The sequence below is a fragment of the Poecilia formosa genome, unplaced genomic scaffold, assembly GCF_000485575.1.
Source record: "Poecilia formosa unplaced genomic scaffold, Poecilia_formosa-5.1.2 Scaffold246, whole genome shotgun sequence".
Classification (NCBI taxonomy): domain Eukaryota; kingdom Metazoa; phylum Chordata; class Actinopteri; order Cyprinodontiformes; family Poeciliidae; genus Poecilia; species Poecilia formosa.
In genome coordinates this window covers 663,566-679,808 of record NW_006800185.1, presented here as the reverse complement: position 1 = coordinate 679,808, position 16,243 = coordinate 663,566, and the positions used below count along the sequence as shown (strand labels likewise).

At 38.5% G+C, this 16,243-nt stretch overlaps 1 protein-coding gene across 5 annotated transcripts in view; it reads right to left on the bottom strand.

Moving 5' to 3' along the window:
- The window catches only part of reln (reelin), a 154,080-nt gene that overhangs the window by 38,967 nt on the left and 98,870 nt on the right, over nt 1-16,243 (bottom strand). For all 5 annotated transcript variants that reach the window (XM_016680552.1, XM_016680549.1, XM_016680550.1 and 2 more), the window contains exons 20-33: nt 14,944-15,180; nt 14,647-14,839; nt 13,785-13,897; nt 10,514-10,651; nt 10,240-10,426; nt 8,816-9,021; nt 8,549-8,720; nt 7,374-7,580; nt 6,087-6,322; nt 4,495-4,652; nt 4,200-4,407; nt 4,030-4,106; nt 2,343-2,501; nt 1,083-1,277 (exon numbers count right to left, since the gene is read on the bottom strand). In XM_016680552.1, the coding sequence (XP_016536038.1) occupies nt 1,083-1,277; nt 2,343-2,501; nt 4,030-4,106; nt 4,200-4,407; nt 4,495-4,652; nt 6,087-6,322; nt 7,374-7,580; nt 8,549-8,720; nt 8,816-9,021; nt 10,240-10,426; nt 10,514-10,651; nt 13,785-13,897; nt 14,647-14,839; nt 14,944-15,180 (2,486 nt within the window). The remainder of the gene's footprint in view (nt 1-1,082; nt 1,278-2,342; nt 2,502-4,029; nt 4,107-4,199; nt 4,408-4,494; nt 4,653-6,086; nt 6,323-7,373; nt 7,581-8,548; nt 8,721-8,815; nt 9,022-10,239; nt 10,427-10,513; nt 10,652-13,784; nt 13,898-14,646; nt 14,840-14,943; nt 15,181-16,243) is intronic.

The window sequence follows — 16,243 nt, the reverse complement described above, 5'->3', positions numbered from 1 at the left end:
GAAAAAGTTCTAGTTCAACTGGTAGATTCTTTCACTTCTAACAAGGGAAAAATGACTCGTCATGAGTGAAATAATCTGCCAACTGGTACTTTTTAAAATCAATATCAATGGATTATTGAGTTAAAACAACCTCCTGAAAAGTTACCTATAAGTTAAGTTTGTATTATTTCAAGTGCACTAGGAACCAGACTAAAATACTGGGTAAGATTTTGTGTTTTTGCAGTGTAGTAAAACAAATTTACTCGTCATATTCATTTCCTTTCGCTTCACAGCTATGCACTTTGACAAAATGTTTGGAGGTTTAAAAGTTATAAATACTTTTGCAAGGCACCATCTTTGTTCAGGTATCAGGAAGAAACAATGACTTCTGCTTCCTTTCTATTGTGATCAACAATTACATTCTGAAGAAGTCATAACACTAAAAGTCTATCCAATAAAGTCCAGCCAATCGCTCTAAGGGAGTTTGTTTATACAATGTTTTATAGTCCTAACAAAAGTTAATCAGACTTGCACAACAATCTGAAACTAAATTATTAATTTATATGTTTTTGGTAAATTCTCCTGCCAGGGAAAGAAGAAGTGAACACTCAAACTTAAGCTAAATTTATCTCTCTTTTATTGCCATGAAGCATCCTCAAATGTTCCTCTTCGTGCTTCGTCTGTAAACACAGAGCTTCTGTGTTTACAGATGTGCTGCCAAATCGGTCATGCTGTGCACACCTAATGAATGGCCCCTTTGTGATGCGCTATTTGCACAAACCTAATCCACTCACAGCTTGATGCAGGCATAAATAACAGGCAGGATGTTCGACGAGGTCTTCTCTCATTAATAATGCAGGACGGCTGACACCACAGTAAATCCCAGGCTCTGTTTCAGCTGCTTGTTAATAGCAAAGTGCTGTGATGCTCCTTGTTTGAATGATTTTTAAGTGTCTGGGTGGATTACACGTGCTTGAGTCTATATGCAAACACTGAAGAAAGTATATATTGATATGATTCCTTAATGTAATAAATGACTGTGTGTTGCTTCCAGTTTGGACAACAAACACACTTCACAGCTGTAGTGAATGTGTTTCACTTACTATCAATGGCCTCAGAGTTAAAGGTGAGAGCAGTGTCCAGAGACAAGCAGTCCACGGTCACCTCCCCGCCCTGGATCCGGTACCAGTTGTGCCTCAGAGGGGTGGTGCCATCGAATTTATCGTGGAAACCCGTTCTGGAGCTGTCGTTCATACCGATCAGAACGTCATCCAGCGCCCATTGGGCAGAGTGCTTTCCTGCAGAGCAAATGAGTAAAACGATCTAAAGAATTGGCTTACAGTAAAGGCGACCTAATACTATTAAAAGTTTTTCCACTTGGGTCTCTACTGCTTCTAAAAATAAACACTTTAAAAAACACTCAGATGTTTTTTTGGTTATAAGTTAATGACTTTCCTGATTGTCAAGTCACATTTGGAGTGCAATGCCTCGTTACCTAGCAACCCCAGCGGAGCCCAGCACCGTTGTCTAGCAACTAAAGAGGGGTTCCAGCATGTTTGGTCAGCTGTTTTTACCGCTGTATGTTCTATACAATGGCTGCTGGAAAAGACAAGTTGTTGTTGTTAACAACCAGAAACCACTTGTTGCATTCTTGTTAGTTGTGCAGGAGGCTCAACTAATGCTTTTCAAAGATGTACGGTTATACAATTGCACATCTGTTTGCAGCCATGTTGAAGTGAGAGTGTGACACTGCGGTCCAGTTGTACTCGAAACTGGGAATTTCAGAATTGCCAGTCGGAAAAATCAACTGGAAGTCTGATTTCTCAATGGGAAACTTGCAAGGCAGACTTCCTGTTTCAATATGGCCGCTCCTCACATCAGCAGTGGTAAATTCTGGTGGAAACGTGTATTTTACAAGATGACAAACATGTAAAAATACATTTAATATCAATGTTGCATGTAGCGCCTACAACTTTAAACATTAAAAGTGTTGTTTGCTTATGGGAAATTGAGCTTAAGGTGATACTAGTTATTGCAAACAATGTTTACGGGTGTCACCATGTGGAAATTTAAGACTTCTTAACTAGAATGCTGTTACGTCGAGTCAGACATCAAATCCAGTTGCAAGTTCTCACTTCCCAGCATAAATGTTGTGGTGGGTGGGAGTGGCTAGCAGCTTATTTGGATTTAATGTCACAAGAGGCTCTAAAACAGCTAAAATCTCATTATCTAAGAATAAATTTGTGCAAAAAAATGTAATAAACATGTTTGTATAGGCCTATCCTAACCTGTTCTAGGAAGCATAAGAGGTCAACTTTAAGGTACATTTATTGCATAGTGAGTTTTGCAGACAGTTTACTCACCTTGCTGAGGCTGCCACCACCGAAACACTGTGTAGGGAGTTTTTGCTGGAGGTGGAAGCTCAATGGTGACCACCTGAGGCTCCAAGAAGGAGCTGAAGTCCAACTCTCTCAGAAACTGCCACTGGATGCCATTATTGGTGGAGAACTGGACAATGACACCTGAAAGTACAAAAACAGCCTTTTAATAGAGAAAAGGGGAAATATCATTAACAGAAACCAAATGGGAAGCTTGCACTGTTCTAAACGACATGCTAGTTCTGGATATAAAGTCCAGTCACAGTGAGTTCATTCATTACACTCTTAGCTTGATGTTTTAGTACAGATCCAGATTAATCCAACTCCGTTTCTCAGCAGGATGGAAGCGACACTTACTCAGCATGTGGAGATGTCAACTTCCCACTGATTTCACATGTGTAAAAGCAATAGAAAACTTGTAGCACAAATTAAATATTACGTATATTTTTATCCCCATTTCTAATGCAGCCCTGGGCATTTACCCACATGACCCTCATCAGAAACTTCTGATAAGTTCTTCTGTCACCAATAATCTTATAAACCAGCTTTAAAAACTGTTTAAACAGGAGCTTTTTGGGAAATATGTTGCATAGGATGAGGGTCTCAAAGATCTAAAATGCTACTGAAGATATTAAAAATGTATAAATAATTGTACATTTAAGGAGGAGAATGTGGTGTTTAAACGTCATTCAATGTGGGAATAATTTAAGGCTTAATCTGGTGTTTGGAGATTTAAATGCTTGTAAGTTATGAGGATGACAGCGGCAGAAAATCAGAAGATCCTGCTTCTTCTACCTGCTCCTTTTCAAACAAATAATGCAAAATTAACCAATAGGCATGATCATTTGTTTGAATTTTATTTTACTTTTTGTCTGTTCGAAATAAATGAATTAAAAAAATAATAATAATCTTACAGTGTGAAATTCAGTGTTAATTTAAACCAATGTAATAATTTTATTCCACTTTAATTTTGTAATAGGGAGTAACTCTGACCTGAAATGGTTTGAATATTCACACAAGGTTTGACACAGTCAGCTATGTTTTAGAAACTGGAGGAATTTTAAGACGATACATATTCAATTTAGTCTTGGACTTGTATTTAGCTTTAGCTAATTTTATACTAAATGTAGAGATTTATCTACTGCAGGTAACTCAGGGTGAACTTTTAAAACGCCTTAATTTCAGCAATTTGCTACTTAAATTAAGAGAAAAAGACGATGGAGATAAAGCCTGTGGCAGAACAAACGTACCTCACTGCAAAAACACAAAATCTTACCGTGTATGCTTAGTCTAGTGAAAATATCTTAATATGCCTGAAACAAGAGAAAACTAATTTACAGGCAACTTTTCAGCAACATTTGATTATTTAACTTATACCAAGACATTGTTCCCATATTATAAGTTAAATAATCTACCAGTGGAACAATTTCTTTTTATCACCATTAAGAAATTATTGACCTAAAACAACCTCTTGTGTCTTGCTAAAAAGTTATTTTTGTCTTATTTCAAGTGTACTAAGATATTTGTACTAACTGAAAGAATATTTGGCAAGATTTTGTGATTTTGCAGAGCTGGAGGGATCAAGTTATCCTTCCTTTATTGACTTATATGCAGTTCCCACATTGAACCAGCAGAGGGCCTCATCACAACATGTGTTGTATTTGAAAACGACCTTCATTGCGCGAGCGAGGCCTGGTGCAGGTGGGTCCTAAACTCTTGCTGCCAATTCGGATGTAAAACTGAGCCAACCTATAAACAAAAAACAACAAAAGTGAATTTTATATTAAGCAGCATCAACATAATGCTTCAAAACAGGGAGAATGAGAGAGTTGCTCCTCTCACCGCGTGTTGGTTGTGTCCAGAGGAGCTGTTTGTGCCTCCCGACGTCCAGCACTGCTGAAGTAAAGAGCCTTGCCCTCACTGATGATGCCACAGCCGCCTCCGATTTGCCCCCCGCTGATACTCTGCCAGAGAGGACTCAGCTTCCCCTCAAAGCCCTCTGTCAGCTCTGGGGGACTCGCTACGGATGGGACACAACTATCTTGCTCCACTATAAAGAAAATAAGGACGATCACAGGTTAAAATACAGCAGCATCATGAGATACTTGGTTACCTCAGCTTTCTGTCACCACAGCACCTGTGAAGCCCATATCGCAGAAGCAGACACCAGAAATGCAGTCTCCATGTCCACCGCAGTGGTTGGGGCAGGGCTCGGAAATGTAGACTCCGTCCAAAGCAAACGGCGGCGCATCTCGGTACACGCTACTCTCCTGGAACCAACGGAACCTGGTTTTACTGAGAAAATGAATAAAGTTCAGGTATTTCAGTACAAATAAACCTTAGAACTTAAGGGTGAATTCACACCAGCCCAGTTTAACCTGCTTTAATCAAACTCAAGTTTGTTTGGTAGAAAGTCTGGTTTGTTTGGGGAAGTGTGAATGTGCAATTGGACTAAAAAAGCAAACTCTGGTCCGCCTAAAACCCTCGGTCTCGGCTCAGTTGACGTGAATTATGGCGCGGTTCGGAAGCATCTGAATGCAAGCGAGTCAGAAACCGCTCCAAAAGCAGGAAGCAAACTACAGCGCAGGGCATTCTGGGTAAATAAAACCAAAACAAACATAAGAGTCTAGTGCTAGCGGGAGAAATTTCTTGTGGTCTTTTCCCAATGACAAAGGAGAAATCTTACAACCGCTAAAATCTGTTGTCACTACACTTTAGTTTACATTTCATGAAGAAGAAAGTTGGGCTCATGTCTTCTTCTGAGGTTTTTGTGGCGTTTCTTTCAGCGGTTCTTGGTTTGTTTGACACAGTGCAGCTCGAAAACGAACCACAACAAAAATGTAACAAGTGTTGGAATTTTGGTCTCCAACTGAACCGAGTCTACCGGACCGGACTATGAGGTGTGAAAACAGTCTTTGGCTACAAAATCTGCCTTTTTCATGGCAGTCTGAACGACCCAATTCTGATCTTTTCACTTCCCCCCAAAATTCAGATTTGTGCTGATAGCTAATGGCACAAATCAGATGCTAATTTGGTTACGGATCCGATTGTTTTCAAGTGTCTGCTGTTTGAATGATAATGTTGTATTTTATCCGACTTTTATATAGATGTGAGACATCCACCACAATTCTGAGCCTAACAAAGAAGGAAGTCATGCTCAGTGTCTTCTTCAGATATTTTTGTGTCTTTCCTTCAGTGTTTCTTGGTGCAGCGCCACCACAGGCGAAGAGGAGAACACGTTTTTCAATTAGAGTGGTTTGACAGTGCAGAGTGAAACCAAGCGGACCTACCGGACTAAGAAACACAAAAACACAAAATCTTACCAAGTTTTTGGTCTAGTTTCTAGTGCAAATATCTCAATACACTTGAAATAGAACAAACTAACTTACACATAATTTTTTTAGCAAGACACAGAGGCTATTTTAAGTAAATAATTCCTTAAAATTGTTCTGAAGATTGATGAAAAAGTACTAATTCCATCAACTTGTAACATGGGAAAACTGTCTTGTTATAAGTGAAACAATCTGCCAATAGAACTGGTATTTTTCATCAATATTAGAATTTTACTAAAAACATGTCTTTATGTCTTGCAAAAAAGTTGCTTGTAAGTTAGTTTTGTCTTATTTCAAGTACACTAAGATATTTGCACTAGAAACTAGACCAAAATAATTGGTTAGATTTTGTGTTTTTGCAGTGTAACTACATTTGAAACACACTGTAGGGAGCTACCTGGCTGCCACGTTTCGGGGTATGACCACTGTGATCCTGGTCCACTGTTCGTAGTCTCCAGTGTTGTAGACGGTCGGTTCTCTGAGCTCACGGCCGCTGCCTTCGCAGACGCCTGTTCCCGGCGTTCCGGGGTAGCAGCCTTCTCGGACCAGCGCCCAGGTTCTGCCGGCGTCGTGGGAGTACTGCAGCAGGACTGGGGCTGAGGCGCTGAACTCTGACTCACAGCCGATGTTCAGCTACAACCATAAATAAAGTTTAAAAAAACCCAACTAATTAGAAAAACTAATAATTAGACACAAAAAATAAGCAAATTGTTTAGATTTTTCATTTAACTACTTAAGCCAGTTCAGTACAATATAGAAATATATTTAAAAATGCAAATGAAAAATGTATTTTTTTTAAAATACAAAAGTAAAACGTTAATTGCCTAAAAAGCAGTAGCAGCATTCATTTATTGAACACTTAAACGTCTGCAGCTAAATAAATAAGCTCAGACTTTCTGCAGGTGAAGCCATCACCTGAAGAGCTCAAGTTAAAACGTGTTTACAGACAGAAGGTTTTTTTTTTTATCTTAAATGGAAAACATTTATTTTTGTACAGCTTTGGTCTAATTACTGCTCTGAGTTTGTTGTTCTTTCAGTAAATTGCCTTTTTTGAGCCTGTCTATGCCTATTAATAGGTAATTGATTACTAATTTAGTTGACAATTATTTTTTCAGTTAACCGCAATTGATCCAATTAATGGTTTCAGCAAGAGATGCATTGATCCAATATTAATATCTGGATTGATCCTGACAATGAAAGAAAATCTAAATGGGGAATCTATTCAGCCTAATTCTATGCTTTGCTCTTTGAGCAATTACATGCTGTATTATTTATTTTACATTACATTTAGATTTTTAGATTTCCTCATTGCACTTTCTGAAAAACTTGAAAGGTTTGTGGCAGTTTATTTTTTCAAGATACCCAACCGTTCGTTTCAGTTCATTATTTATTTTACATTGGCTGTTTTACTTCTAATGTGAGTGACTAGAATAATCAACGTTGTTTTTACATGTAGCTTGTGAAGCTGCTGGTGTGTTTAAATGTGTGGTTCTGGTTCAGAGTTACCAGATACATTTGTAATTCAGTAAATCTATTCATACGTTTATTTTTAAAGAAATATTTTCAGCTGTTTTTCTGTATCAGATCGCCGATACTAAACTCCAGATATCGGTATTGGAGATGTAAACAGTGGAAATCCCTAGTTTCAGTATTTTGCTGTTTGATTTGAAAACTTCTCCCTAACCTTAAACTGAAGGGTGTACCCAGGCCGGAGGGCCAGGTCCCTGGTGACGGCCACCCTGTCTCCATCGGAGCGTCCAAACACCATCGCCGAGGGAGTCGGAGCGCAGAAGCTGCTGTTGTTGTCCCTCTCCATGCCCTCGTTGCCGAGCATCAGCCAAACGCTCATCTGGTTCAGAGGGTAGTCGAACGCCGGCTTCTCGTAGAAGTTCTGTGCAGAAGAGAAAAAACAGATGTTGTGTTTTCTGGTAATATTTATCCAGAAATAATTTCTTGCAAAATAAAGAGGCAGATTTAAGATGTTTTTGAAGTCAACTGTTTGTTGTAGTGGAAAAGGCTGTTTATTGGCAAGCTAAACATGTCAAATGCATCTTCATGAATACAAAAACTGCTTTTCAGACAGTCAGTCAAAATGTTATTTAATTGACTTCATCACCTGTGTGTTTGGCATAATTGGAAAGCTTAGAATCAACATTTTCAGAATCCGTAAACAGGATTTTCTTCTTTTTTTTTTTTCCAGGGACCCTAATCCTCTTTTGTAAATACCAGTTTATTTTACTTAATTAAGAACATTTGTGTGTGTGTGTGTGTGTATGTGTGTGTATCAAATGTTGCTTCATAGAGAAGAATGTATATAAAAAAGAACAATATGTAGATCTGCCATTATAACTACATACATTTTGCTGGGTGATAAATTGTCCCAGTAATTATTACGATAAGCGATAATGTTGTTTTGAGATCATTTTCAAGTTACATATTGATAATTGCATAATGATGCAAATAAACCCTCTGCAAAGACCAATAAACTTTAATTTTGTAAAGAACATTTCACACTGGAACATATTAAAATATCCAAAATAAAACAATCAAAAATGAAAAATAAAACAGAAATAAAAATCACAAACATCAGACCCCGTAAATAAAATGGATTATGAACTCTGAAAACAACATTTAAAAAAAAATATTAATCATCAGAATGGATATTATTGAGCTCATTTTTATTTATGTGATCATTTGATTGTTTGTTGCAACAAGCATAACCACATGAATAAAGAAAATATATATTTTTCCAGTCCTACATTTTAAAACAAAAAAACTGCATAAAATATAATGAGAAAAGAAGGTGTATTAATAGGGATAGAGCACATAATATTATCTGATGCCATGCTGGAGTCTGACCTGCGGCAGAGTCGGGTTGGCCATCGGGATGATGTGCTTCTCCCTCTCTGACAAAATGATGACGTCATCAATCGCCCACTGGTCGTACCCTTCCCCAGAATGAAGCGGCTGCCACCACCGAAAGCGAGTGGAGGGAGTTTTCGAAGCCAGAGGAAGTTCGTAATGAACAAAGCTGCGAAAGGAAAAAGAGCGGCTTCATTATTCTGGAACCACATGCACCTCTGAGCAGCCGAGACGTTTTACTCTGCTGGTTTCTGCCTGCCTCACCGAGGTTTGGTGAAGTCTGTGAAGTACATCTCAGCGATGAGGCCCCAGCTGATTCCTCCGTCGTTGCTGTACTGCAGCAGCACTCCCTCCTCCCTGCTGTCTGCCTGGTTACACTCCGCCCAGTCTCCGCCCACACGCAGGTAGAACTGCACAAACTCCGCCCACTCCGTGTCCAGATCCCAGCTCACCAGCTCCCGCAGCCCAGCCTGACCACAGCGTGCACACAGAGTCACAACATTTGGTCAGATTTCATCATGCTCACTGCAAAAACACAAAATCTTACCAAGTAGGTTGGTAGGTTTAGTAAAAATATCTCAGGTTACTTGAAAAAAGACAAAACTAACTCACAGGTAACTTTTCAGAAAGAAATGTGAGCTTGTTTCAAGTCAATAATTCCTTAATATTTATTGATGTAAAATACTGACAGATTATTTCACTTATAACAAGACATTTTCCCCATGTTATAAGTGAAATAAACTGCAAGAAGTTATAGCAATAAACGATAATATTATTGTTTTGAGGCCATTTTTAAGTAATGTAATGATAATGGCATGAGAATGCAAGAACACAGTCGTAAAGATCAATAAACTCAAACATTTAACATGGACAACATTTTAATTACCAAAATAAACTTCCAGAAAACTGTAAAACAGCCGAAACACTGAGTTCCTTTAAATCAAGGCATAAAGCCCACCTTAGAGTTAAGAGTTTCAATCGATTAATAATAAGTGAACATAGATTAATTCTAGTCTAGATTACATTGTTTGTCTTTATTCTGCCATTGTAATGCAATGTTGTATTTTGTTAATTGTGTTATGCTGTCATCACGTAAAGCACTTCAAACGACTTGAAGATGGAAATAAACTTGACTTAAATATTAAAAAATGTTAAAGAAAATGCTTTTCAAAATCTCTTAAAGTTGATGGTCTTAATATTGTACCAATCTGACAAAAAGGTTGAAATACATAATTGAAAGCCATAAAATAATAACATTCACTTAATCGATGATGAGTGTGAAATTCTGATAAGCACTGAGCTGAAAACATGAAAAAACTGTGGAAAAGATGTAGCTGCAGCTGGAAAACCTGATTTAAAACGTGCTTAGCAATGCGTCAACAGCCGCGTAATCGCCAATCAGACTCATGAACTCTCTGGAGAGTTATTTTTTTAAGCATTCAGGGAAGAGTTCAGAGGTCAATGGCTCTTGGCAACGAGCGCTGGACAGTAATCAGGGACAGTTGTCTCACTTCGTTTACTTTAATAACACAAACTTACCACATGTTTGATCTGCTACGTGTGAAAACACAGAAAACGTTCGTGTGCCAGATTTTTTTGTGCAATTAAGCTCATTGGATTTTACATAAAAATAATCACATTTAACACTTTATCTTGACAGGACTGAATTAAATCTACATTTTCGTTACCTTGCTGAAGTACAGCGACGATCCAGACGACACCACCCCACAGCCCATGTCGGGCGCCACCACCTCTCCGCCAATCACCTCCTGCCACGTGGCCAGCAGCGCGTCTTGGGACTCAAAATCTGAGAGGACGCTTGACGAGAGCGGAGACGACGGCTGGCAGTCCGGACCCGAGAACCCGTCGTCACACCTGCGTGAGATTAGAGGGCGACTTTAACCCAGCCGTCCATTTATAATCTGTCCCACATGCATCAGCGGGTCAGGAGGAGAGACTGGCCTGCAATGTCCGTGGTCACACCAGCCGTGTCCGTGGCACATGTTGGGACACTGCTGGCCGATGTAGACGTCGTCCAGAGCCCACTCGTCCTGCTCGCCGTAGTAATTCTGGATCCATCTAAACCGGGTTGCACTGGACCTGAAACAATTAGAATTTACAGCTCTGGAAAAAATATAGAGACCACTTAAAATGATCAGTTTCTCTGGTTTTACTTTTTATAGCCATATGTTGGAGCAAAATGAAGATTGTTCTTTTATTCTATGAACTACTGACAACATGTCACCGAAATTTAGTATTTAGTATTTATTTGCAGAAAATGAGAAGTGGTCAAAATAAGGAAATAGATGCAGTCCTTTCAGACCTCAAATAATGCAGAGAAAACAAGTTCATGTTCATTTAGAAACAACAATATTAATGTTGTAACTCAGGAAGAGTTCAGAAATCAGTATTAGGCGGAATAACCAGGAGGCTTTTAATGGGGTTCAGTGCAGTGGGCTCTTCATTTTTCCTGAACTTTATATAAAACATTTCCTCAAATTTTAAAATGTGAAATGATGCAAAATTGACATTTTACATGTTTCTGTACGTCCACTGATTCTAAAAAAAACCCAGCCGGCTGTTTCTTTACGGCAATAAGTTGAAGTTTAGTGAACCATTTTAAAAAAACTATTGGGAATGTAACTTTAGAAGTCAGTAGGTACTGCTCTTCACCTAGTGACTCCAGCGAGGCCCAGCCTGTTACCTAGCAACCCAAGCGGAACCCAGTGCGTTTCCTAGCAACCCAAACTGAGCTCCAGCTCTTTTGGTAAGCTGATTTTACCGCTGTAATCTCTGTACAATGGCTGCTGGAAAAAAGAAGTGTTTCGTGGTTGACTTTACCATCTAGAAACAACTTGCTAAATGGCTGTTGGTTGTGCAGGAGGCTCTACTTCTGCTTTTCAAAGATGCACAATTGTACAACTGAGCATCTGTTGGCAGCCATTTTCAAGCGCGAGTGTGATGCTGCGTTCCAGTTGAATTTGAAACTGGGAAATTCCAACTTCTCAGTCATAAGAATCAACTTCTGACTGAAGTCATCCGAAGTCAGATTTCTCCCAGTTCAAATACTGAAATGTGGCCATGTTGCGTCTCAATGTGGCCGCTCCTCACATCAGCAGCAGTAATTTGTGGTGGAAATGTGTATTTTACTAGACACACAGGTAAAAGTGCATCTAAAATCAATGTAACATGTAGTGCCTGCAGCTCTAAACTGCAGTTGAGGAACGCTGTCGGGTCTGAAGGCTAATCCAGTTTCAAGTTCCCACTTCCAGGGTAACTGGATCACAGCATAAATGTTGAGTTGTGGCCGTGGCCAGCAGTAGATTATTTGTATTTAAAGTGACAAGAGGCCCTAAATATCTCAATCTGAAATGAGCTCAAATTCAGCCGAACTCAGCAGACTAAAATCAGATTATCCAAGAATGATTTCGTGCAAAAAATGTAACGAACGTAGCGCATAGACCAATCCTAACCGGTTCAGCGAATCACAAGCGGTCACCTTGTAATCCAGTCAGGTGTCACATCTAATGTTTCATACTGTTGAACGTCAAATTGAAGAGATTTTGTGGTATAAATATGGCAGGTTGGAGATAATAAACCACTCTGGCCTCTTGGTTTACTGCTTTACGGATCCATATCGGATTGTCTCGTGTTCATTCAACCTGCACACAGCTGTTTTATTACCACTAGGGGCCGTGACCTTCTGACCTGTCACCGTACTCTACAGGAGATTACAGCACCGTTATTTAGGAGCTGGGGTGTTGGAATGAAATGGAGGTTGAGGTCAGGGTGTTCAGCAGAGGCGACGGTTTAAGCTGAAATATGTCCGAACTGAGGCTGCTTCATGTTATTTATAGCCTATTTAGCTGCATGCGTGTTAAAGATCGATGAAAGCCAAAACCCAATAATACGTGACCTCATCAAATCTTTACAGTATCTTACAAAAGAGTAAAACACATCTAGAGACTTCTGCCCATTTTTCTGAGCAAAACAGATCAATGAGAAAGTTACAGACTGTCGCAGTGTTGAGATCTGGGCTGTTCTAACACATGTATGTTTTTTAATTTAATTTTTGTCTCTTTAATTTAACTGAACTGAATTTAATATCCCTTTGGAGTATGTCTGAATGAAAACTGAATCTGAATGACCAGAGAAACGTATTTTCTCACAACAATTTATTTCTTCTTACTGTTCAATAAAGTTCAGCACTGAACTTTATTTCTTTATTACTATTGGATCATCCTGTTCAATAGTTTCCATAATTGGTTTTAGTTTTGTTTTTTTATATATCGCATTAAACTTACACACAATATTCCAGAACTGGAACAATAATGAAATTTGTTGAGTAAATTAAGTTTTAAAATACCACGTTTTACCTAAAATTGAAATAATTATTGATCGTTTAGACTGAAATGTTATGTGGCTTCCAACTAATTTCTTACAATTTTCATATTTTTAATACTTTTTAGTGTTTACAGTTAATTTAGTTTTTTTTTAATTTAGTAATAATTTGTTTCTGTTAAACAAAATGCTTGTGTCCTGTGCAAATATAACAAATATAACTTTATTTGATTCCTTGCAAACGTAATTAAATAAAGTATAAACAGTTTAGGACCAAACACTGGCCCCTGAGGAACCCCAAACGATACATCCAAACTACTGACAACCAAATGTTTGCAGAAATGACTGCCTGTTTTTTTAGATCTGCTCTAGCAACATTTCTATTAAACTATATTGTTTTTATTTGTGAAACGATATGATCCACATATTTCCAACTGGAATTTATTTAGGGGTATCAGAGTTAAGGAAGCTGGATTCATACGCAAGCCACACATTTCAGTGTCAAGTCTAAAAAAACTTTTACAAACTTTGCGCTTGAGTTCTGGATGTTTACATTTATAAAATCTTAATAAAAAGCATTTTGGAAGAACAAGTTTATGGTTGTAATGGTGAAAAATGTTTAAGGGATGTGCATATATGTGAAATGGTTAAAGGGTTAGCAGATGATTATGTGTTTCTATTCAGGCCTGCAGCCGCTGATGGAGGAAAACGCAGACCTTTACTCGTATTCTGCTGTTCATTTTCTGTAATTGACCTGACTGCTGTCAAACCCCAACGCGCTTATTAGCCACAATAAAAAAACCAAAACAAGGCAAAATCAAGATCAGAGGGCGTTTAATCCCAAAGGGCACTTTGTGAGTCTTTTTCTTCTGTTTTTCTGAATTGTACTTACCACGTCTTCTGAGGCAACGAGAGCGTAACTCGTCTCCAGTCTTTGAACTCAGACGGATGGTAGACACTGGGAGCTGTAAACTCAGAGCAGCTCGGCATGCCAGGTAGACAGGCCTAGCAAGAGAAAGGAAACCTTTTGAGATATGCTTTCTTTCACATATTCACCAGAGGGGCTACAACACTGCTCACTCTGAATTTCTGATATGTTCTTAGAACTGTATGCTGCAGATTAGGTTTAGCCAGTTTTATATGATCATAAATAGAGTTTGCTGAATTATGGCATCTTTGACCTGGAGCATTGAATGATCAGCATGGATTAACTCTACCAAGAGCACAGTCAGTCTGTACTTGCAAGATGCATGTACACTATAAAACATCTGGAAGTGGCTTAAAAAGAAAGTCCACCTGCGGCCTTGAAAATGTAATTTAAATCAACAAGAAAATTGTTTTACTAATGTTTTACAGTGTAGGTGAATCAGAGAAAAGTCACTGATGAAGAAGAGAAAGTCATTATAGTCCATTAAGCTCCAAAAGCAATAAAAAAATCAAACTTCTGAATATTTATGAAGCCGTTATGATCATAGAAAGTCCTTGTTGAAGATAATCTGCCGTCTCTTTCACATACAGACGTGTATTTGCTGATAGCGGAGTGATTAAAACTAATTGTGATGATTTGTCATTTAAAACAAAGTGGCACATTTAGGCTCATTATTTACATATTATCTCTGTGGCTGTAATGGCTAAATCAATATTCATGATCATAAATAAATAATTTGTGTCCTTGTCTCTACGCGGGACAATGTGAGAAGTTTCTGCCACAGAGAAGCGTGTGTTGGAAAAAATAAAATAAAAGCCACAGTTACCTCTTTGACCAGGTGCCAGGTGAGGCCGTGATTGGTGGAGAACTCCAGGCGCACCTGGGTGTCGATGTGAGGGGAGGGGTCGCGGCCGCAGCCCATTACCAGTGAGAACTGCAGGCTGTAGGAGGCGCCGATTTGCATCGACTGGGTTTCAACATAACGGATGCTGAATCCGGGACTGGGCTCGCCGGAGAAACTGAAGAACGACACGAACAACCCGGGAGGATCAGCTTGTTAGATGTTTTTAACACTGCTACAGATTAATAACGAAACTATTTCTGGTATGAGAACGTCTGAAACCTTAGAGTCCAGTCGTGCTGGCAGTACGGCTGAACGTTTCCAAGGTAAAAGCCGAGACTCTGCGTGACGTCCAGCACGTTGCTGAAGTCCAGACTTATGGTGTTGAACAGAACCGAGGTCATGCTGATTTCATCCAAGGCCCAAACGTCGCGGCTGCGTCCCGAGTGATACGGCTGCCACCAGCGGAACTGGATGCCAAACTTACGAGCGCCCGACGGAAGTTCGACTGAAACGATCCTAAAGGAGCGAGGAAATCAGACATCAGCAAAAAAAAACAAACACCATTAATGTCACTGATTCAATTCTAAAAGCAAAACTCGAGTTATTTAAATTCACCTCAAGAAATTTATTTTTGTTTTTTTAATTTCTGCTGACGACTCAGAACTAAAGAAAACGCAAAATTCATTTGCCCAGAAAATTTGAATATTACATACAAACAATACAAAATCGATTTTTAGAACTGAAATGTTGTACTCTATGACATTAGAGCGATAGTATGCAGAAAAAAGGAGCAAATTTCCACCAGAAAACTGAAATGTTGGGATTAGACTCTGAATCTTTCTAGAAAAAAAAAAAAACGTGAAAATATCTGAGCTTCAAAAGTCAAAAACTTTCTTTGCATCTCAGAAAATTCCAAGTCTTTTCTAGAAAATTTCTGATTTTTTGTAGCAAATTTTCGTCTTTTCAAGTTTAATTTTTATTTCTTTTTTAATTCTCGAACATTTCTGAGATTAATCTCAAAATTTAGTTTTTTTTGGTGAAAATTTAATCCTTTAATCTACATTGACCCCACTATGCCATTGTACTTTTCAGTATCTCCAGGATTTTGCATTGTTTTGTGATTTTTTACAGTCAAATCACATATTTTATAATGAAATACTGCCACCTGCAGGTGGGAGTCAGCAGTCACGTAAACACAATGGGTTTGACTATTCTTGCAAAAAATAAATAAATAAATAAAAAATAAAAAATTGCAACAATTTTGCATTAGTAATGCACTGAATACTGAGATGTGTTTATTTTGCATTAATTATTCTATATTTACTGAGGTTATGTATGATCCTAACTGTCTGGGGAAATGAATCATGGGTTTTCATAAGTCATAATAATTTAAATTATCAGCAATCAATGCTTTAATTCTATCCATAAGAATAAGAGTCCTCTAGGGGGAAAAACCCCTACATTTTATAAACTGGATCAGTATAAATACTTTCTTTGTTTGGCCATGTGTCAGAATCACAGCCGAACTGGTGTAGGAACATTAAACTATACAGTTTATGATGTAATCCAAGCAGATCAG